The following is a 22,242-nucleotide window of genomic DNA, read 5'->3' on the forward strand; positions in this document are numbered from 1 at the left end:
GTGTCCTTACCTGAGCTCCCACCTGTTCCTGCTGTGTGAGTCAGCTTCACCCCTAGAACCAGCCACTTCTTGCCGGTTGTTAATCTGCCGAGTTTGCAGCAATTTCCCTTTTAAATTCATTTAGACGTTTAGGAACTCCTACAACTCGTAGCAAGTTTCATGACTCCGGTGGTGATGAAAGGCGTATCATTCAAATTTAATTGAATATAAAACATAAGTAAAACACGACATCATTTTTTTGGCATGGTCCATAAATGACCCTGGAAGGCAGTTCTGAAATAATTGTTTCAAAATGATTTGTTCCAGACTTGGTGGGTGAACATTTAATTGTTCAGGTTAGTGCTTTGTGGATATCGCCTGGGTTTTATAGGTCTCGATTATGGCTTGGGTTTGTGTTGGTTCTCTATGGCCCCATTTACATTAAGACTTTGTGGATAACAGCGATGTGTTTACAGCGAAATACTGACTGTGAAGGTACTGCCTGAGTTCAGTGCTGCCTGGCTCTGCCTCCTTCCAGCTGTCTGACTGTAGGCAAGTTCACTCTTCCTGTGCCTCAGTTTCCTCATTTATAAAATGGAAGTGTGGAGAGTGCCTGCCCCCATAGGAGCAGATGAGGGCTTGTACCTGGCAGAGTGAGACAGGTGCCTCAGGAGTAGTGGGCTAGTGACAGCAGCTTTCTGGCCACCAGAAGCCCTCAGGGAGCCTGGGACACAAATCAGACATTTGCATTTGAAAGGGTTAGGGCAGGCAAGGTTTCAGGAATTGCTCAAGTCAGCTATGAAAAAGGTGCCCAAAGGGAACGTTTGTTAGTTATCTGTAAAGCGAGAGAACACCCAACAAACACCTTCAGCGTTTGCAAGTAAGAAAATCACAACGACTGACTGGCAGAAGGTGCTGTGAGTCGTCAGATGGCTTACAGATGGGTGGGAAGTGGCTCAGCATGCCTGAGGAGGTGCGTTCAGAGACCCGTGCTCACACGGAAAGCTCCGCAGTCCTGGTGCTGAGGCAGACCCAGCAGAATCCCCGGGGTCTCTGGCCAGCCAGCCTGGCTATGTTGCCAAGCTCTATACAGAGAGACCCTGTTTTCAAAAATGAGATAGAGAGTGACAGAGACACACCTGATGTTGGCCTTTGATGTGCACACACAGGCACACATAAACACATACAGCATGAGCATGTATTCACATAGAAAGAAAGTATTTACGACGAGATTATTGCCTTTCAAATGCTCAATGTCAAAGTCAATGAAATGGAAATCTGTGCCCATAGCTGTCAGTTTCGGCCTGGTAAGTGCAGGCTGTGTGAATAAAGACCGCAGCTGTGGAGCTGGGATCACAGCAGTACGAGAAAGCCTTCTGGAGCACGAAGCCCTGGCCGTGCAGCAGGGGCCTTCCTGTGATTCCTGCATTCCCCTGCTGCCTGCAGTGGCTGACTTGCCTGTGGAGTTTAAGGTGCTTCAGGGAGGTTCATCTTCCTGTATGCCGCGGCCAGCATTCCTGGGCGCCACCTCCATACATTCAAGACAGGGATTTCCCAGCGCATGACAATGGCGATTCTTACGTATTAATTACTTGTTCTTAGCACATGTGGACGTGGCTTCCTTGAATGTGGCTGATTACTGTCAGCCCAGCACCACGGAAGACACACACAGAAACTGACACAGAAACTGACAGACAGAGCAACTCCCAAGCCCGCCCCTGGAGAAGGGCGAGGAGACATTAACCCCTTGTGTTCTTCCTGCAGCTGGCCCGTCACAATAAGCTGCTGCAGCAGATGCTCAAGCCTGGATCTGACCCCGAGGACGGTGATGAAGCCTTGAAGTATTACGCCAACCACACAGCACAGATCGAGGTAACTGCCTGTCCCCCCCAGGAAGGGCCCAGCGGGGGAAGGGTGCGCTTCCACCTCCGACCGTTTCCGTGACTTTTCTGTGAAGTGTGAACTAATTCCAGATGATTTGAATGGAAAGGCCTGTCCCATAGACTGACACCTGAGAGCCACAGGCAGAAACTGAGTCTGTCCATCTTGCAGTCTTTTCTCTCCCCAGAACACTCTGAAGTCTTTGAAATGCAGAGGGAAAAGCTTTTCTCTTGTTTGGGTCACAGAATCAAATAAGGTAGAGCTCTGGTGTTTAGAGATGAGATAATCATTTGACACTGTCCCTTCTGGACTGTGGTGGCCTCTTACACCAGAGTGTGAAGGCAGGCGCTGGTGGCGCGTCTTCCCTCCCAGAGCATAGGAGACAGAGGCAGGCCAGCCAGAGCTACATAGTGAGGCCTTGCTTCCAAAAAAGCAAAATGAAAGTGCGTGACAGTGTAGAAAACGGGGACAGCACTGATTAAGTGCTCCTATTGGTGTCACCTACCCTGTCCCATAAAGGGGATGTTATCTGATGTCGGATGGCAGATCAGGAGGTGTGCCTGGGGACCCATCTGGCTGTCCATGCTGGCTGGGCATGATTGTGACGCTTCCTGGCAGAGCCAGTCAGGCAGAAGTGATCGGAGAGGTGGCTGCTTGCCGCTCCTGATTTGTGGCCACACGCTCATTCAGTCCGGCGGATGGTTTTAGCGCTCAGCAGAGTATCACAGGCTCTACTGCTCTGCAGCGGGCAATTTCTGTGTTCTTGTTCATTTCTGCCAAATCTTTGAGCATTAGTAAATATTATTATCACCTCAGCCAAGGGTGGATGCTCTGCTCATGAGGCCAGCACCAGCAGGGCCACAGTGTGCTGTGACACTTGCCTAACACAATGACTGCAGTAGTGGGTACTGTGGAGAGCAGTCGCTTGTGGTGCTCAGCTTAGTGATCTGGGAAGGAGGACGGTGCTCAGGCCCCATCGCCACCCAGGAAGGAGCCCCTGCGGTCCAAACCTCATTTCGCTCCTCCACGAGTCTCGCTTCTTCAGCTGGGAGCATATTCAAGTGAAGCAATTGGTCTTTGGAGAGATTTATGTATCTGTGACACACACATTAGACCATTATCCACCTTGCCCATTGTTTGTTCCCCTCAGGAAGGTAGCAGCTTAGTGCTAACGTGTGTGTGTGTGTGTGTGTGTGTGTGTGTGTGTGTGTGTGTGTACAGATGCACACATGTGTATGTGCACAAAGAGGCCAAGGGTGGTACCAAGAGTCATCCTCCATCATCCTTGGTCACGGGGGCAGGGTCTCAGTTGAACCCAGAGCCTGCTAACATGGCCAGTTGTGCTAACCAGCTTGCTCCAAGGACCCGCTGGTTAGCTTCCCAAGGCTGGGATTACAGGGAGGCTGGCACGCCCACCCACACTCAGTGGGTGTGTGGGGGTCTGAACTCCCACCCTCATCTTTATTTTACGTGGCAGGTGCTTTAGCCGTCTGCACAGGCTTTGGCTCTAAGGTTTGAAGAACCCACACCAGGCTTCTCACTTCAGCCCCTTCTATCTTGGGGATCTGTTGTTTTGTTCACCTTCAGTTCCACGGTGCTCCTCAGCTGGGGCCCGAATAAGCATTTGTTGAATAATCTGGGGAAAATTAACCATATTTGGCTTCCTTTGGTTTACGCATTTCCTGCAGCAGTTTTCTGCTCTGTCACTGCCTTTCGTGAAGTGTGACAGCCAGAATTAAACATGTCATTTTATGCAAGGACTGAATATTTTGGCTTATCTAATCACAGCTTTATTTCTTTAATAAGCCCTAAGAATTCTTTTTTTTTTTTTTTTTTTTAATTACTTGTCTCTGTTGGAGCAAGGGCACCTTTTAAAATTCTTTTCATGTGGTTGCTTCCATACCAAATATGTCTAAGTAGTTCGTGCAATTGGTACTTTAATTACTTTTTAAATCAGCACATAAAGGAGCTGGAGAGATGGCCGGCATAGCTCTGGCTGTGGTCACAGAGGCCTGTGTTCAGTTCCCGGCACCCACCTTAACTCCCCATCCAGGATCAAAATCAACTAGGGAAGAGAGTTTATTTTGGCTTAAGGCCCCGGGGGGGGACAGTCCACAGGGCAGGGAAGGCACGTGGCAGGACCGTGAAAGCAGCTGGCCGTGCTTTATTCATGCCCTGGAGGGCAGGGGACAGGGAGCAAGACTGCAGATCCTCAAAGTGGCTGCCAGTGACATACCTGCTCCAGCATCCTGCACCTTCTAAAGGTTCCACAGCCCCAACACCGTGCCACCAACCAGAGACCACGAGAGACAGTTCTCATTCAAAACACCACACTGTAGGGAGGAGAACACTTAATGACAAAACGTGCCTCTCTGTAGATAGAGGGCTCCATACAGCGACACACGGTGCTTAACTGTGTCATTTGCTCCCTGGGAGAAACAATGCATTTAGGAAGAACTGGGCACAGATCCTTAAGTACTAGGTTCAAGGTCACCTTGCTGGTTCATTTTTTCCTCTTTGGATTCACAAAGTATCTCTCATAAACTCACTGTCCTACCTTCATGTCTGCTGCTGTGATAAAATACTCTAAAAGGCTGTGTGTGTGTATGTGTGTGTGTGTGTGTGTGTGTGTGTGTGTGTGTGTGTGTGTTGGGGGGATTGATTTGGCTTCCGTCTCTAGGTCATACTCTGTATCATTGGGAGACACTAAGGCAGGACCCTGGTGGGAAGCTACAGAAGAAGGCTGTGTGCTCTGGGCTTCGCTTAGCTAGCTTTCTGATGAATTCAGGACCCCATGCCCAGGGATGCTGCTGGCGTGCTGGGCTTGGATTATCTCACCAATAATCAGGGTGATTGATTCCCCACCAGATTCTTTCCTGCCTGGGCTGTGTCAGGCTGACAGAGCTAGCAAGGAAGTGATCCTAAGACCGGGAAACAGGCGCAGGATCCAGATGTCCCCTAGTGAGCCCACCAGGTGCTTCTGGGTAGTGCACAACCCGGAGGCACACAGATGGCTGCAGTTAAAATCTGTGTATGTGAGTGGGCGGAGGCAGGAACCAAAATGTGTAATATATACGTGCATGAAATTGTCAAAGGACAAAATTTATTGATTAAGAAAAAGGAAGTTAAAAATCGAGTCTGGCGCTGAGGTGTGCAAATGGCTGAAAACAAATGCCATCCGTTTCCAGATTGTGCGGCACGACAGGACGATGGAGCAGATTGTATTCCCCGTGCCCAACATCTGCGAATTCCTCACTCGGGAGTCCAAGTACCGAGTGTTCAACACGACAGAGAGGGACGAGCAGGGCAGCAAGGTGAATGACTTCTTCCAGCAAACAGAAGATCTGTACAACGAAATGAAGTGGCAGCGGAAGATCAGAAGTGAGTGTGAAACACAGGCGGTGGGGGGGCACGCGGCCCTTCTGTGGCTGGAGCCATGGCGCATGCGGCGTGGCTCGGGACGCTGCAGCTGAGCCTGCTGTCGCCAACAGTCAGAGCAGGGGGTGGCAGCATCAGCGCCCTCGCACCCCGTCTCCCCTCCCCCACCCGGGACTCTGGTGTGTAGACAGGGTCTCCCAGCCCGAATCCTCAGGTTCTCCCTGCATCCACAGACGGCTCTGCCTGGCTGATCGTGCCTCCACCTCTCAAGTGCTATTCAGCGTTCTTCTGGAGTTGCTCTTTCTTCCTCCTTTCCTTTCTCCCCCCCCCCCCGTAATCCAGCAATCAAAACTTTGCAGACCCCTGTAATCAGAGAGCGCCCGACACTGCAGTCCGAATGTCCCCACCCCTCTCTCTCTAACACACCTCTCCAGTGTCTTTGGAAACACTGAGTTTGAAATTTTTTTTTTAAATTTAAAGTTGTAAATCATTTAATGAGAGTGGGGATGGCCTAGAAGCTCCCTGGACCCTGGGTTCCAATCCCAGCGCCCACACAGCAGCCCATCTGACTCCAGTTTCAGGAGATCTGACACCCTCTTTTGGCCTCAGGGTACCAAGTGTGCACAACATCCACAAGACGCTTGTGTGAGTGAAACACTCATTCACGCACATAAAATAAGCCTAAATGTAAGGAGTCATTTTAAGGTGTTTTCCTAGATAGCAGAAATTGAGGAGGGATTGAGAAGCCCTGAGTAGTGGCTGTGTCTGTGTTTGGGAGACGTTCCCAGTCAGGTGGGTTTGTGCTACCTGTCCCTCAGCATTCAGGCTCTTTGCTGAGAGACTAGAGAGGAGTGGAGGTGGCAAAGGCTCCTTTGGGTACAGGATGATGTCGTGCAGGTTTGGATTCCTAAGACAACGTTGCTCTTTAGAATTCTACCACATAGAACTGGGCAGAAAAACAGGGCATCTAATACATGTGGAATATTCACAAATTTTATCTGAGATATCTGAAAAACATTAATTTTATCCATGAAAAATTAATTGAACACCAAGCTCAAATTAATTTAAAGTTAATTGAATAACAAACTGGAACTCTAGGAGCTATGTCTTCTGACATGTTTTTGTTTGTTTTTTGAGACAGGGTTTCTCTGTAGCCCAGGCTGCCCTGGAGTTGCTTTGTAGACCAGGCCAGTCTCAAACGCATAGAGATTCTCCCGCCTCTGCCTCTGGGAGTGTTGAGATTAAAGGTGTGTGTCACTGCATCCACTGCAATATTTGATTTTTTGTCAAAAAATAAAACTGAAAATGATTCCCAGTGACACTGTATGGTAAATTTTAGGAGCAGCTGATCACAGGGTGTAGCTGGATGTGGAGATTTGGAGGGCTTTTGCACACGAAGGCGTGATGGTGGTGCGGGTCTACAGTGTCTACAGTTCGTAATCACTGCCCAGGGAAATGCCGTTCTCTTCACACCGCTCCTGCTGCGGAGGAAAATGAACCCAACGCAGAAGGGATACAGTCTGGTCGCCAGTAGCAGCCCCAGGAAGAGGCTTGGGGTAGAGCCAAAAAGTACACGATTTTTGCTTTTCTATGCCTCGTCCCACTGGCTCTGATATTTTAGGTTTACAATTTTAATTCTGATTTTAATTCTGTATATACTTATTGTAGGCTTCTGCACATGTGTGTGGCGCCTGCAAAGGCCAAGAAAGGGTGTCATGGCTGGATCTGGGGTCCCAGGAGATTGTTACCTGCGTGATGTGGGTGCCGGGACCTGAACTGGGTTTTCCGTGGGAGCGGCACCCGCTCTCAGCTGCTGAGCCAGCCCCAGCCCCAACTCTGGATACCCTAATCTTTTAGGCTGTGTCAGCTGAGACAGGCTTTTATGTAGCCCAGGCTGGCTTCAAACTCACTGTGTAGCTGAGGCTGGCCTTCAACTACTGATCTTCCTGCGTTCACCTCCCAAATGCTGGGGTTAGGAGCAATCCCCACCACGCCCACCCCCCTCCGGTGTTTCAGTCCTATATCAAGATAGCACAAGTGGAGTAACAGGCTAGCCTCACAGGAGCCCTGAGGCGCCTGGAGCAGGCCACTGCATAACTTCTCTGAACCACTCTGTGTTACAGGTGTGCTCAGTTATTTAGGAGAGGTGGAAAGAACTGAGCTGTTGAGCACTGGTGGTGGTTCACTGACTCCTGACGGCAGCCATGGAGTCCCTTTTCTGGAAATACTCAGCAAAGCTCCCACGTATTGGCTTCCTGCCATAGGCTTTCCCTGCTGCTTCAAACTCAACACGTGGTTAGAAGCATCGTCATTTAAAACATAGATCACATTATAGCATTTTAAAAGGCCTCACTGTATAACCGAGGCTGGCCTCGGATTCCCAGGTAGCTTCCAGACTCACAGGCCCCCTCCTGCCTCCGCCTCGTCAGGTACTGAGGCTGCAGGCCCGATAAGCCGTTCAGGCACCGTGCACGCTGTGTGGTGGTGCCGAGACGCGGGCTGTCGGCTGACTGTGACTGTGCAGGCTCTGCAGCAGGGTACACCCGAATCCGCAGGCCTGGCCTTTGTGACTTTGCATCCTAAGGATAAGAGCACTTTATCCGTCAGCATTATCAAGTTCCACAGCACGAACATGCCCTTCGGTAAAGGGGCCCGGGGACCGCTGGCTGCCTCCCCTGACCTGCGTGGTTCAGATGCGAGGGCTTTACCACAGAATTGGCTTTGCCGGCTCTCCCGAGGGATGCCTTTACCATGTGATAATACGCTTCCTAAAATGAGTGACAGTCACCCCGGAGGTGCTCGTGTGACAGGTTGCAGGTGCGTCGTGCACACACACTCGCATTTGGCAGGGCTCGTGCGTTGAAGGTGGCACACACTGACCTTTCTTGCCCTTGCGCTTCTTGCTCTAGACAACCCCGCCGTGTTCTGGTTCTCCAGGCACATCTCTGTCTGGGGCAGCATCTCCTTCAACCTGGCTGTGTTCATCAACCTCGCGGTGGCTCTCTTCTACCCATTCGGGGATGACGGTGATGAAGGTAAGTGTCTGTCCCTCTGCCTGTGATGATGCCTGAGAACCACCAAAACTCAGACAGCATTCCCTAGGGCTCCAGAGCTTCAAAATGACAACGCTCGCTTCTCATTGACACTTTTCCTGTGTGTATTGGGAGTATGGAGCTAGTAAGTAGAGTAGATGGGAAGCTGTGGCCAGCGAAATGTTGCAGACATTTCTGAGTAGCCTGACTACTGGAGGAAAGTGTTGGAAAGGAAATGGAGTGATTGTGTTGGTTCCACCTAATTAGTGTGAGCAAACGTATTTTATACTGCATTATCTCAGTTAGGCAAGTGAGAGTCTTAGGCCCAAGCATTTTGATGAAATAGTGACAAGTATATTTTACTTTCTGTCTTTTCCGGGGGTTTGTAATAAACACACCTGCAAAATAAATGTTTAGATTCTATAATACTGTGCGTTTATAATATTCGTAATCAGTCTTAGAAATACACAGCCTGAAATGGACTGTGATGATGGATGACGAAGGGTCTCGACTGTGAAATCGGTGTCATTAGACTAATAGTCCTGAGCTTTCACAAAGGCGAAGATGGAGGAAATTTGAAGAGAACTGGGAAGTTCTATAGAAATAGGGTGGAGATTGCAGAAATGTCTTGTTTAGGTCTGGCAGATGCTTGGGAAAATTTCATTATGGGCATGGGCTATAATTGGGAGTGTAACTTTGGAATGGGTGAAAGAAGGGGTTGGAGGCAGACACTAAAGAAATCAGCAGATGATAACCTCAGAGTGCCCTCCTGGCACATAGGAAAATGAGATGCCATCAGCAGAACACTCGGAGCAAGTCCTGACTGTTTGACACAGAGTACTGGGTATAAGGTAACTGCGGTCACTGCCATCTAAGGGGAGATAGGAGAGACAGTACCATAACCACAACAGACATGTAAGCAAATTCTAGATGAACTGGAACTGAGGAGGAGACACGGGACCCAAGAGCAACTTACTGTGTTCCAGTTTCCTCGTCAGGTCCCACGGGTGCCGAAGCGTTCATCTTGGTTGTAGGTTGAGCTGGCTGAGTAGCGCTTGCTGTGTTCTGGAAAGCACAGCAGCAATCGGGAAGCTTGGACAGCAGAGCAGGCATGTGACTGCATAGCAGGAGAAAGGAAACACACGTATTCATCCATCACACAGACGGAAATGCGAACACCTTTCTCTCCCCTGGGTCTGGTCTTCTTTGGTGATAGACGCAGAGGAGCACAGCTCTTGCACACAAAATGCTCAGACCCCTGAGGAAACACAACAGGGTTCCAGTAAAGAGAGCAGAGTCTTCAGAATGGAGGTGGATCTGGAAATCGTCTCATAGAAGCTTGCATTCGACAGAGGAAATGGTGGGGAGTGCAGAGAATACCCCGGCCTCTGAAAGAAGCGGCTCTAATAAACAGGAGGGCAGGGGAAGCCCAGTGTTCCTCTTGGCAGGGTGCAGATGTAAACACTCCTGAAGAAGTGTCTTTGAGGCAATGGTAGTAGCAAGATGGAGGGTCAGCCCTAGGGTGCCAGAGGGTGGCTGTTTCTCAGAGGGAAGACAGAACATAAGCATAGGGGTGCCATAGGCCCCCAGGTGAGTGGAGTCACAGTCACGTGATTACAGTTTGGGTGTGTTAGCTGGAGACAACTTCACCAGTAAGGCTCAAGTCTCTAAGCCTTGGCCACACTCCGTGCAGGGCCAGGAAGGCGCGGAAACTGTGCCATGGCTGCATAGGTGCACAAGGCTGCAGGCGTTGCCGGGGAAGGAGACTGCTGTGTGCTGGCGACAGCGCTCTGTGCTGGGCTTTCCAACTGTTCTTCAGGCCTATGTTGAAAGTGTCTAAGGATGGACTGCATGAAAATCAAAGTTCTCTCTTTGGAGGACTTGATGCTGACCGGGCAGGCACAGACACTCCCATGGGAGCAGCAGCGTGTTATAAAGTGTGGCTCCGCTGCCCACGCGGCCCCTCCCCCCACAGCCCCACCCCATGCTGCCTCTGTAGCTCTGGGACTCCAGCCTGCTCACCTTTCTTGCTGGGGTTTTCGGAATCAAATTCAGATTCGCATGCTCATAAGACAAGGACTTTCCAGGTGTGGCTCTCTGCCCAGCTCCATAACACTTTTATTTCCTGGTGATTAAATGGCCCTAACATATTTTTGGAACTTGAGTGAGTCTTCAAGTATACACGTTCATATTCCTCATATGTAGACCCGTGTATATATATCTTAACACGTAAAGCTTACTCGTGTGTAGATACGTGCACATGTGTTTTAACACTTAAAGTGCGCACCTGTGGATATCTGTCCATGTGTTTTAACACCTGATGTACTCATGTAAGTATGTGTACATGTGTTTTAACACTTAAAGCATATCTCTTTTATAACAATAAGTGTTCTACAAGTTGGGTTCTTTCTGTGTTTTGATTTATCTGTTACTGTGTGTGCATGCCTGTGTGTGGAGGGCAGAGACAGGCAGGTCCCTGGGCTCTCCGGCTAGGAGGTCTAGCTGAACAGGTGAGCTCCGAGGAGCGCTGTCTCAGAACGTGAGGTGAAAGATGTCATGAGCAAGAATACCTGCGTTGTCATTCTCGCTGCCATAGTCATGCGTATACATTTACACACTCACCCACACACATGTACCTGTGCCCCCAAACAGGCACATACACATGCATGCACACACAAACACACAGGAACATGCACACACATGCACAGAGGCAAAAAGAAAAGTTTCCAATGAGATTTAAATGAACTATATTAACAACCATATTCCTTAGAAATTTCTCACAGGGAGGCTTAGAAATCTTTAAAAAGATGAGCAGGTCTCTGACGTGTGCACTGATGAATGTAGTCAGAGGCCCTTCTGGTGCTGCTCCTGCAAAGCAACTGGGGGCTGCATGTTGCTGCCTCGACTGACGGGTACCAGGACCTTCCAGTCACGTCTGCAGGGTGACATGGGCAGGAGGAAAACATCAAACTGAAGGTTCCCCACAATGTCCTTTGCCAAATAGTCCATAACGATGGCTTACTTGTTCACCCACACCTATTTTTACCATAAATCTGACTTCTGATACCAAACGCCCTGAGTGCTCTCATGAGCAAAGCTTTGGGGTTAGCACCAGAGCCTTGGGTGACGAGTGCATCTCCTTTAATAAATGTATTCACTGAGGGTGATGCATCTAAAGACTGCAGAGGTTCTGTCAGATGCTTACAACAATCCATGAGCAGTAATTTAGGCGTGCTTTGAAAGCCTGGCTCTGTGCATGCTATCTATTGTGGCTTGGGTATGGTTTGACTGTGTTCCCAAAGGCTGCTGGACGCCTTTGTGCAGTACAGGCTGTGTGGCCCTTGTGCAGTATGGCGGAGGCCGTGGACTCTTCAGGACGTGGAGTCAACAGCAGGAGACCAGATTTCAGCGGCACTCCTAGGGGTTTCTCCTCTGCTGGGTGGCTTCTCCAGATCACACTCAAGCCACTGAGCTTGGTGGCCAGGACCTTCACCTGCGAGCAGTCTTGCTGGCCCCAACTGGATTCTTATGAGGAATCCATAGTATGACAATTTGGCACTAATAGAAAAGGGAAATGATGAGTTAATGAAGCACTCTACCTGATTTTTCATGACCATTAATCCTGAACTTTGACTCGAGGTGCCCAAGTGAAACATACCTATCAAAAGCTTTTCACAGAGCTCCCACAGGAGAGAGAGTTAAGAGTTCTCAGACCTGATGCAAAGAATGCTAAGAAGCATTTATGTAGCCTGAAATCAGCCCAATGCCTTCTGGAAGTGTAACGAAGAGTGATGCATTCTAAAATGGTTCCTCATGGTAGAGTGTTGAGTGGGTCATTCTGAGATTCTGTGTGCTGTGGCTTTGCTGTGAAGCACAGAGGCTGAGATTTCAGCGTTTCCTCCGTGTTCTTGCTGACAAGTAACCCGTGCACATTCTCCAGGTACACTGTCCCCGCTCTTCTCGGTCCTGCTTTGGATAGCCCTGGCAGTCTGCACGTCTATGCTGTTCTTCTTCTCCAAGCCCGTGGGCATCCGGCCATTTCTTGTGTCTGTCATGCTCAGATCCATCTACACCATTGGCCTGGGGCCGACGCTCATACTTCTCGGTGCTGCCAATGTAAGTACAGGGCTCAGCTTTGTGCCGTGCGGGGTTTTGACGCAGTGAGTGTAAATATGGTCTGTGTGTGTTTATTTGTGTACACAGTGGATCGATGTCAGCAAGAGTGTCGTTCCTGTATGCGCTAATGCATAGAGAAGGAACAAAAAGATGAGGACACACTGATACATGTAAGGAGCCTTGCAGTGCGGCCCAGTTCTGCCGTCCATTTCATCAGCTTTAACGTTCTTTCTGTGCCATAACTGCCATAATCGGAAAAAAGACCCGCCACTGTTCATACCTGAAAGTACCTTCAAAATCACCCCAAAAGATTAAGTTACAGTCAATAGAATTTAAGAAGTACCTTCTATCAAGTAAGTTAGGAGGGGGGGAAAGACTGCTAGATAAAAAATAAGATGCAAAATTGCACTCCTTTTATATGAGAGAATCCTATAAACTTGTAAAAGACATGGGTGAGATGGTTTTTCTTTTTCCCCAAGGTTCAGTACATTTGCACAAGAAAAATGTCTTTTGTAAATATAGAATGAACAAACTGGGAGTATCATGCCAAGAAGCAAATGAAAGATTTGTAGAATAATTTAAACAAACAAAAGCTTTGAAGGGACCCTGTGCTAATTGTATGTAAGGTATCTGTAAATGGATATAAAGAAAAAGTAAGTCATCAAACTGATGAAATAACAACTGGTCAAACATCACATAAATATTGTTATTATCTACCTGATTAATAACTATAGCATTCCCTGTGACTTCCGCTGTTCCTAACTCAGTGCCCTGTACCCTGTATCTGAGCTGGATTATCTCCTTTACTACTTTTTATAGTTCCTGAGGATACTAATTGATTGACAGATCCCTGGGATATCACAGGAAGTCTATAAATGTTTTTAAATAAATCAGTGACTGAATGGGTGAGTGGCCAATATTCACTAAAAATAAATAAATTAGTTCACCAACTTTTACAGATACCAAGATGAGGCAATATAGTCAATTCTGTGTTTTCAGTGTTTCTGACTTTGAATTTTATCACACTTCTGCAAATGTTGGACAGTATTCCCACAGCTCCCAGTTGTTAGAATATAAAAAACAAAAACAAAAACAAATTCTCAGTTACAGTGAAGGAAAGTATACAGAAAGTCTGTGAGCAGAGGTTTTGGAGAGGACCAGATGCACCTGCTTGAGCTCCATGGGGGCTGAGCGGCCACACTGCTGCACAGATCAGCCCTTCCTCATCCCTGTGCCCGAGTTTCTATGGAATCTGTTCCTGTTCTTGCCCATTCAGTGGTGCTGTGCCACCCATCCCTTCTGGCTCACTCCCACCTCCGTTTCCCTCATCCAGCCTTGACACATGAACATGCAGAGGTGATTTCATGACCTGAGCTTGCACTGTCTTTGCTTCAAGAGTAAACTGATGTTGTCATCCATCAACCAGGATAACTAGAGGGTCACCATGAATGTGCATAACTTCATCTACTCCTCTGCCTTTGGCTTATTTTGTTTCTCTGGAAAACATGTTGAACATGAAGCTCTATTCTTTGAAGAAGTGGATGTCATTCATAAACTGATCATTGACTTTCAATAAGGCATTATTCTAAGTGAGAAATGTGAAGACCCAGGCAGAATTGTGCTCAAAATAACAAGTGGCTGCTGCACCTGTTACATAATACGAAAGCCATTTAGAGCACCGAGGGGAGAGGGAGGGCACGCAGCTGCCATCTGAGATTTCTGTGCCGTCTTCTCTTTCTGTCTTCCTCCCTCTCTCTTTTTTCCTTCCTTCCTTCCTTCCTTCCTTCCTTCCTTCCTTCCTTCCTTCCTTTCTTCTTTCCTCTCTCTCTCTCTCTCTCTAAGAGTATGTAGACAGAGGTGAGGAGTAACATTTGAATGTCTGGGGTGGGGGTGAACTAAAACATCTGGTGCTCTTTCCCTGCCTCTTGAGGACACCTATAAAGTGATAGCTCCATGTGGTTTGGTAAGAATCATTCCACCATAAAAATATTCTCTACCAAAGCCAGGTTTATATTTAACTGCTTTATGAGACAGTATTAAGCATGTAGACATGTCTGTCTTACTAACTCTGTGGATCTTCCAGTATTTCAATAGCAGAAAACATGTTACTCAGCCAGATGCTACCACCAGCCTGGGACCATTTGACCAAAGAAAATAATCTATGTTGATATGAGACAAATTTAATAATGTTACTATAATTTAATACTACTGCAGATGCTAAAAGTTTGTATCTATAGTTGTGTTTGGTATTATGTAGGTTAATAAAATTAGTGGATTACCATCTATTCCCTCGTCACATAAACTCATTACCCAAGTAATGAGAGAGGAAAAGTCAAATAGGAATGTAAATTATATCTGTGTACCTTAGGTTTTAATATATTAGTTGATTTAATTTGTACATAGATATTTGCATTATGTAGCAGGTTAGGGTGTTACTGCTAAACTTTATAGATATCAGAATAGAAAAACCAAAAGAAAACATTAGCCTGATAGTTTAGCTATAGCAAGAAGCAGAATTTGAGACCAGATACAAATGAGCCAAGCTCTGACTTTATCCTTCTTGTGAGGGGAGTTAAGGTGTGGACACGGCTCTACTCTCAACCGGCTGCCGAGCCCAGTTGAGAATTGTGCTGTAGAAGACCCAGAAGACGGCAGCTCATGTTACACAGTGGTGATGATACAGTGTCAGAGTACCTGATATGCAGATCACTAATGAATCAGAAAGTGGTCCCACGCCTCTGTCTGCATCTTAGCTCACATAATACTCTGCCCCTCACAGTGGTAAGGAAACATGAACAGACTCCTCTTTTTTTTAAGTAAATTTGTATTTTTTATATGAATTACAGTTTAGTCACTTTGTATCCCTGCTGTAGCCCCTCCCTCATCCCCTCCCAATCCCGCCATCTCTCTCCCTCATCTCCTCCCATACCCCTCTCCAAGTCCACTGATAGGGGAGGACCTCCTTCCCTTCCCTCTGACAGTAGCCTATCAGGTCTCATCAGGAGTAGCTGCATTGTTTTCCTTTGTGGCCTGGTAAGGCTGCTCCCCCTCAGGGGGAGGTGATCAAAAAGCCAGCCACTGAGTTCAAGGCAGAGGCAGCCCCTGTTCCCATTACTAGGGAACCCACTTGAAGACTGAGCTGCCATGGGCTACATCTGTGCATGGGTTCTAGGTTATCTCCATGGTCCTTGGTTGGAGTATCAGTCTCAGAAAAGACCTCTGGGCCTAGTCTCTTCTACAGAAAGGATTCATAACACAGAAAAGACCTTAGCATTTATTGGTTTTTAGTTTATTATGATGAAATTTAATTTCTTTGTGAAGCTTTAAGTTTGTCTAGGTTTCAGTTAGATGTCCTATCACAAGTGTCTCAGGAAATCCAGTAATTTCGAGTGCCACCAAGTACATCTTACACAGTTCTCTTCTACACTGGTGGCGTCTTTACCAATGATGGCATAGTTAGCATTCTGACAGACACAGCGGCACATTCTGTAAACCTGTGACCACTTACGTTTGTTCACGTCGCTGAACATTTATACAGACTGAGCATTTCCTGTTGGTTAAAGAGATCTCTGATTTGTTACATGGACACCATATCTTCCTTAGCTGCTCCATTTATCTTTGTGGCCTAGAGTCTTTGTAATAAAGAGAAACGCAGTAAATATCAGAAATATTTTCCTTCTGATGCTAGGAACTGAACCCCGGGCCTCACATATACTAGGCAAGTACTCTACCTCTGAGCCACACCCACAACTTAAAAAAAAAATTTTTTTTTCTTCATTAATTTATCTATTTATTCACTTTACATCCCCCTTGCTCTTCTCCCAGTTACACCCTCACTCGCCCCTCCCCGATTCTCCCTTCTCTGAGAGGAGGCTCTCCATGAGTACCAACCCACCCTGGCACATCAAGTCACAGCGGGACTGGGCGCACCCTCTCCCACTGAGGCCAGACAAGGCAGCCCAGCTAGGGAACAGGGATCCAAAGGCAGCAGCAGAGTCAGAGACAGCCCCTCCTCTAGTTCTTGTGGGTCCCACATGACGGCCAAGCTGCACATCTACATATGTGTAGGAGGCCTAGGTCCAGGCCATGCCTGCTCGTTGATTGGTGGTTCAGGCTCTGTGAGCCCCAATAAGACCTGGGTTAGTTGGCTCTGTGGGTCTTCCTGTGGGGTCTTTGACCCTTCCGGCTCCCTCAATCCTTCCTCCCACTCCTCCACAAGACTCCCTGAGCTCCGCCTAATGCTTGCCTGTGGGTCTCTGCATCTGTTTCCATCAGCTGCTGGATGAAGCCTCTCAGAGGACAGTTATGCTCGGCTCCTGTCTGCAAGCATAACAGTGTATCATTAACAGTGTCAGGGGTTGGCTCTCTCTCATGGGTTGGGTCTCAAGTTGTGCTAGTCGTTTGGCCCTTCCCTCACTCTCTGCTCCATCTTTATGCTTGGGCATCCTGTAGGCAGGGTACATTTTGGGTGGAAGGTCTCCTGGGTGGGCTGCTGTCCCCTTCCTCCACTGGAAGTCCCGCCTGGCTGCAGGGCGTGTGAAATGTCTTTAAACATCATCTAAAGGCTTCTTGCCTACAGCATTTTCCCCCTTCCTTATAATGACTGGGAAGGTATGATTCACTTAATGGTGCTAGCCTTTCTCCACTTACTGTAATGTGGAAACGCTAGAATTTGTTCTACTTTGCACAGAGGAAAAGCAAATAAGGCTTTATTAGAGAGCCAGGCTGTTCACAGTACCACAGTGCTCAGCTGACTGCTGTGCTGTTCTAGCTGTGCATCTCTACTTTTATGGGTGGCCACATGCCACTGTTAATTCATAGGACCGAGTCCTGCAGTTCATTCACAAAACACACGAGTTCAGAAACATATGCTGAGGTGAAATTTTCCCTCCATATTCTCTCTGTCTTTGAGATGTACCCACAGTGTTTTGCCTAATATGGTCACTGGGTACCACTGTTTCTTGCACACAGTTGTCAAAATACAGGCCTTCTCCAAGGCTATGTTGAATGTCGAGAGTGAGGCCACTCACACTGTCCTGCTGACAGTTTAAAAGATTTCCAGGGTGATATTGGAGATTTTATCCTTCCTAAGGTATAACTTCACTGGTATGGAGATAATGGAATTAAATCATCTTATTTTTCAATGAAAAGGTTGATTTCCGTGGTTGATGAAAAGCATGGTGATACTGTTGGAGACAGTGAGTTCGGTTTTACCTTTCATACATCAGCAGACAGTCTTTTTTTTTTTCGGCTTTATAATATATTCTTGGAAAACAGGTGATGTTTTCCCATTGTAACAGTGTAAGGGAGGGAAGGACAGTATGATCAGAGACCAACGGAATAACACTGACACCAACACCGAGTGATGCTCAATTTCTGTGACCGTGTAAGACAGGAAAAGGGAAGTCACAAAAATCATGGAGCCAGGAGGCATCTTTAGATGGAGGTTCGTGGCTCCACCACTTATGTGTTAACAGTACCCACTGTCTTTTCCAAAGACCCAGGTCAGTTCCCAGCACCGAAGTCATGCACCAAAGTCACAGCTGTCTGTAACTTCAGCTCCTAGGCAGCCATCACCCTCTTCTGGCCTCCGGAGACATTGTACACACGTGGGCGTACACACATCCACATAAATAAATAATAAAGTAAATCTTAGAAAATGATTGACTTCTAGTGATTCACATCTGTATAGACGTGACAAAGTCCTCTAGAAAGAGAGGCTTGTGTCAAGGATGAAGTGAGTGCCCTAGATGACATGACTTCTGTCCTTGCATGTTATCACACTGCTGAAAGTCCCACAAAGATGTTTCTCCCAGTTGTAAGCCCACATGAAGATATCACACTACTGTGGAGTTTATGTACCTGGATGCAATCAGTGCTCTCCCTCGCCAGACAGTAACTCACAAGCAGACACTAATTTTACCTTTGCCGTGACAAGAACTCTTGGTAAGATGTTTGGAGAGTGTGTTACTTTTGAAGGATCTAGAGAGCCCATGTAGAGCTGTTTCTCTATCCTTCCTCATTATCACTCAAGTCATCCCCAAAAGTGAGACCATGGGCAGCTTTGAGGAGTAAATGGGAAAAGGAAATAAAACGTGGGGCCCCGCTGGCATGTGTGTTGCCGTTTCAAGGCTGGTCCCAGCTAGAAGCGCGCGGCCCTGCAGCAGGCTGTCCACACCATCACCCGTCATTGGCTGCAGGCATGCTTGCCACAGACTTGACCCGCTGCCTAACGGTATTGTGGGCTGGTTAAGTGTTGTCAGTGAAGTCATGGCATGAGCAGGGGGAAGGTACTCACAGCTCCTTATTCCTCCAGAAATCGTCTCAGCTCTCGTGGAAAGTGCCTCATACAGAATCTACCAATTTCCTCATGTTGTAGAGAACAGAGTTCCAGTCCTTTCCTGTCTTTTATTCTTGCATTAGTTTGTCTGTGGCATGAGTGTCTTAAACATAGGGACCACGTCCATCTTTGAACTGCTCTTGCCACTGCTCTCATCAACCACTCTCCACTTCCAGATGTCACTAGAGAACAGAAGCATTTGCACCCAGCTGTGGGTCAAGGGTCATGCAATGCCCCCACTGCAAACAGCATCGAGAGTCTCTTTATTTTTCATACTGACGTGGCTAAGTCCTGCTCAGGCAGAAATGCATCCTGTCCTTACATTAGCTCACTAAAATTTACTGTTCACTTTGAGAATTTGGTTCAGTCTGTTTCTCCCCAGTGTGTCTGCTTTATAAACAGTTTCCCTGCATAGTTTTTGTAACTCATCTTATAATCAGAAAGCAATACACAAACCATATGTCTGTGTTATAATTTACACCTGTGAAGAAATGATTTTTAGTTTTATTCTTGTAAAACCCCTTTCTGTAGTCATGAACTAGGGTAGGTAAGTCGAGATAAAGTGGAAGGGCAGGATATTGCTCCCCAGACGCTCACCCTCACCCTTGTCTGTTCAGCTTGTCAGATACAGACCTTTGTCCTGTGCTCAGTATCTGGGTTTTCAGCAGTTTTCTCCAGTGCCAGGCCGGCTCTTGACCAGCCATCCTGAAGTCTCCATCATCGCTTCACTCTGTGAGGACAGAAAGGGCTGTTGAGATTATTCCTGATTATGAGGGGAAAATGTAGGAAGGTTCTGCCCAGTGGCTGTGCTGCTGGTCCGATAGACCTTCACAACAAGCAGTAATTACAGTTTTTCATTTTATCTGCATTGATTTAGACTTCAGGACATCATTCTCTCATGTTTGATAAGATTTACATGTGTGTATGTATATGATATATATGTGTATGCAGAATATATAAACCAGTGGTATAAAGAACACCCTATTTTCCAAAAGGCGTAAATTAAAAATACAGTCATAAGCATCTGAGGAGCATTTGGAGAGTCATTGCAGTAATTGCTGCGAAGGTTTGACTCTGAAGGGGTCTGTGAGGTAAAACCTTTACATGAGTTTTCAGAAACTGTTGAGGCTTCGCGTGGCAAGAACTAGTAATCCAAGCATGAGGAAGAGTCAGGCTTACACTCGGTCTGCGTCGGTGGCAGAGTAGGGTCTTAGTCATTCTCTTCCTGGAGCTACAAAGGGGCCATCTCTGAATGTGTTTGTTCATGCGTGCATTTGTGAACTACCTGAAAAACAACACCAAGGACCCTGGGAAAGAAAGGAGGGCACTTCTAAGAAAGAAGCCAGAGACTAGGGACACTCACTTCCACAGTGTCTTGTTCTGTCGATGAGCTTGAAGCACTAAACCCTGCTTTCTTCTCCCTTTAGCTGTGCAACAAGATTGTATTCCTGGTGAGTTTTGTGGGAAACCGAGGCACGTTCACCCGAGGTTACCGAGCAGTTATTCTGGACATGGCCTTTCTCTACCACGTGGCATATGTCCTGGTTTGCATGCTCGGCCTCTTCATCCACGAGTTCTTCTACAGCTTCCTGGTGAGTACAGCCTCACGGAGAAGCGCTGATCAACACACGATGGCGCCTCTTACACCGTAGCCTTTGGGGGGTAGTTTTGGCTTCTTAAAGCAGGGCACAAGTTAAGTTATTTCTGCAATTTCTTAAGAGAGGGGTGGGGTGTCGTTTTCAGTCTTTTCTCTGGGAAGTCATACGTGGTGGAGCTAAGCTCCTCACTGAGAAGCCGGCAACTTCCTGCCTCTTCCAGCTTCAGAAGCTGCTTCGGGTTTTCAGCCAAGTGATAATTAAATCCTTTAATTCATGATTATCTGGCTGCACGGGGACAAACAAGTATGCACTGCATTTCATTTATGTATCAAACGTTACATTAGTCATTATAGTGGCATGTGAGCAAAAGGAGAAGGAACAAAAGCCAACCTAGAAAAAAATCAAGCAGTTGACTACAGTCTCTTAGCCTATGTCACCAGCATCATTAACTTATGCCATCATGGTTAGCTTATGTCATCATTGTCAGCTATGTCATCATCATGGTTAGCCTATGTCATCATCCTCTCCCTACGTCATCATCATCGTTACCTTATGCCATCATTGTTCAGCCTGGCTGTGTATATTTAAATCCGTTGACAGTTTTCTCCAGATTGTTTTGTTTTTGTTCTGAGATGGCTTGCCTCACTCTGTAGCCCAGGCTGGCCTCTAGCTCACTATCCTCCTGCCTCAGCCTCCGTGGTGCTGGGGCAGCGCCTGTGCTTTACCATACACAACTGCACATCCTTGTTAAAGGTGCCCTCTTGCCATCCCAAGACGCCATTTCCTTTTCTCCATTTATGGTCTTACAGTTGTGAATGAGGACAGGAGCTAGTATACAAATGCAATGAAGTGCAAATCTGTGAGTAGGGTTTGAGTCCTGATACACTTGCCACAGTGCACAGGCAGAGGCTGGAGTTTCGGCTGTCACTCCTCACCCACCCCCTTAGTTAACACAGTTTCTTGTGTCATCACTGTTCACACCATCTGTTCTGGCCACTGTTAAGTTAGAATAAAATCCCCTCAGGTCAACCTAAGTGGTTAAAAAGGTGAAGAAGCCAGAACAGTGACAGTCGAGTGTGTTAATTCGTCCTTATTGAAGGATATTGACTTCATTTCTGACCCTAGCTGTACGTCCTAAGGGATGAACAGAGAACAAAGTAGCGATTGTTTAAAGAATGGCACTTGTCAAATGCCAGTGTCCTAAACTCAGGCTCAGCACAGCAGTGATTGGCTCGACCATGCTCACAGTGGGAAGTAACCTGTAACTCAATAGAAGAGGGAACACCACACCTAGCTGACCATGCCAGCCCAACCTCGGGCTCTAGAGCTGATCTCCAGAGAGCCGGGCTCCAATCCCAGGCTTTCAGGTTTGAGTACGGGATTCATTTGCAGACATTTGCAGACATTTTGAGAAATGATAACGAGTTTATTTCCTGTAGCCGACTCTCACACTAAAACATGCCCGTGCTAGTCCTTGACTTCAGGGTGATGCTGCAGCGGTGTATGAAGGGGTTCTCGGCGCTGGCTGCGGGTTCTCCGCCAGCGTGTAGAGCCCTGCTAGTGAGGGCAGGGTGATGACAGCGCCCTTTGGAGGAAGGGAATGCCAAAACTGCTAGTTTTTCTTCGGAGTTCTGTTTTCAAATGTTTCCTAACAGACTTTTATCCCCATTTCATATCCTTGTCGTAAGGAAGACAGTCTGCATTTCCCAAATATTTTAAGTTCAGACATTCCGCCCTCTCCCATGGCACCAGGCTCATAAATTGTTATCTTCCCTTAATTGAACAATAAATTTATTGAACTTGCCAACTGCCCATAAACTACATGGGCCTAATATTATAAATGTTCTAAATTCGAGTGAAAACGGATGCACAGTGCTGCGTCGTCACAGCAGCCGTGTGACGCTCTGACTGAAGGCAC

The 22,242-nt window shown here is 47.3% G+C and overlaps 1 protein-coding gene across 1 annotated transcript in view; it reads left to right on the forward strand.

Annotated features, from left to right (window-relative positions):
* The window catches only part of Itpr2 (inositol 1,4,5-trisphosphate receptor type 2), a gene marked incomplete at its 3' end in the record, with an annotated part of 262,276 nt that overhangs the window by 228,449 nt on the left and 11,585 nt on the right, over positions 1–22,242 (forward strand). Inside the window, 5 exon segments of the mRNA XM_055605618.1 lie at positions 1,744–1,851; positions 5,049–5,241; positions 8,148–8,273; positions 12,211–12,386; positions 20,154–20,318. Coding sequence (XP_055461593.1) covers positions 1,744–1,851; positions 5,049–5,241; positions 8,148–8,273; positions 12,211–12,386; positions 20,154–20,318 — 768 coding nt within the window.

This window comes from Psammomys obesus, unplaced genomic scaffold (genome assembly GCF_907164565.1).
Source record: "Psammomys obesus unplaced genomic scaffold, mPsaObe1.curated_primary_1811, whole genome shotgun sequence".
Classification (NCBI taxonomy): domain Eukaryota; kingdom Metazoa; phylum Chordata; class Mammalia; order Rodentia; family Muridae; genus Psammomys; species Psammomys obesus.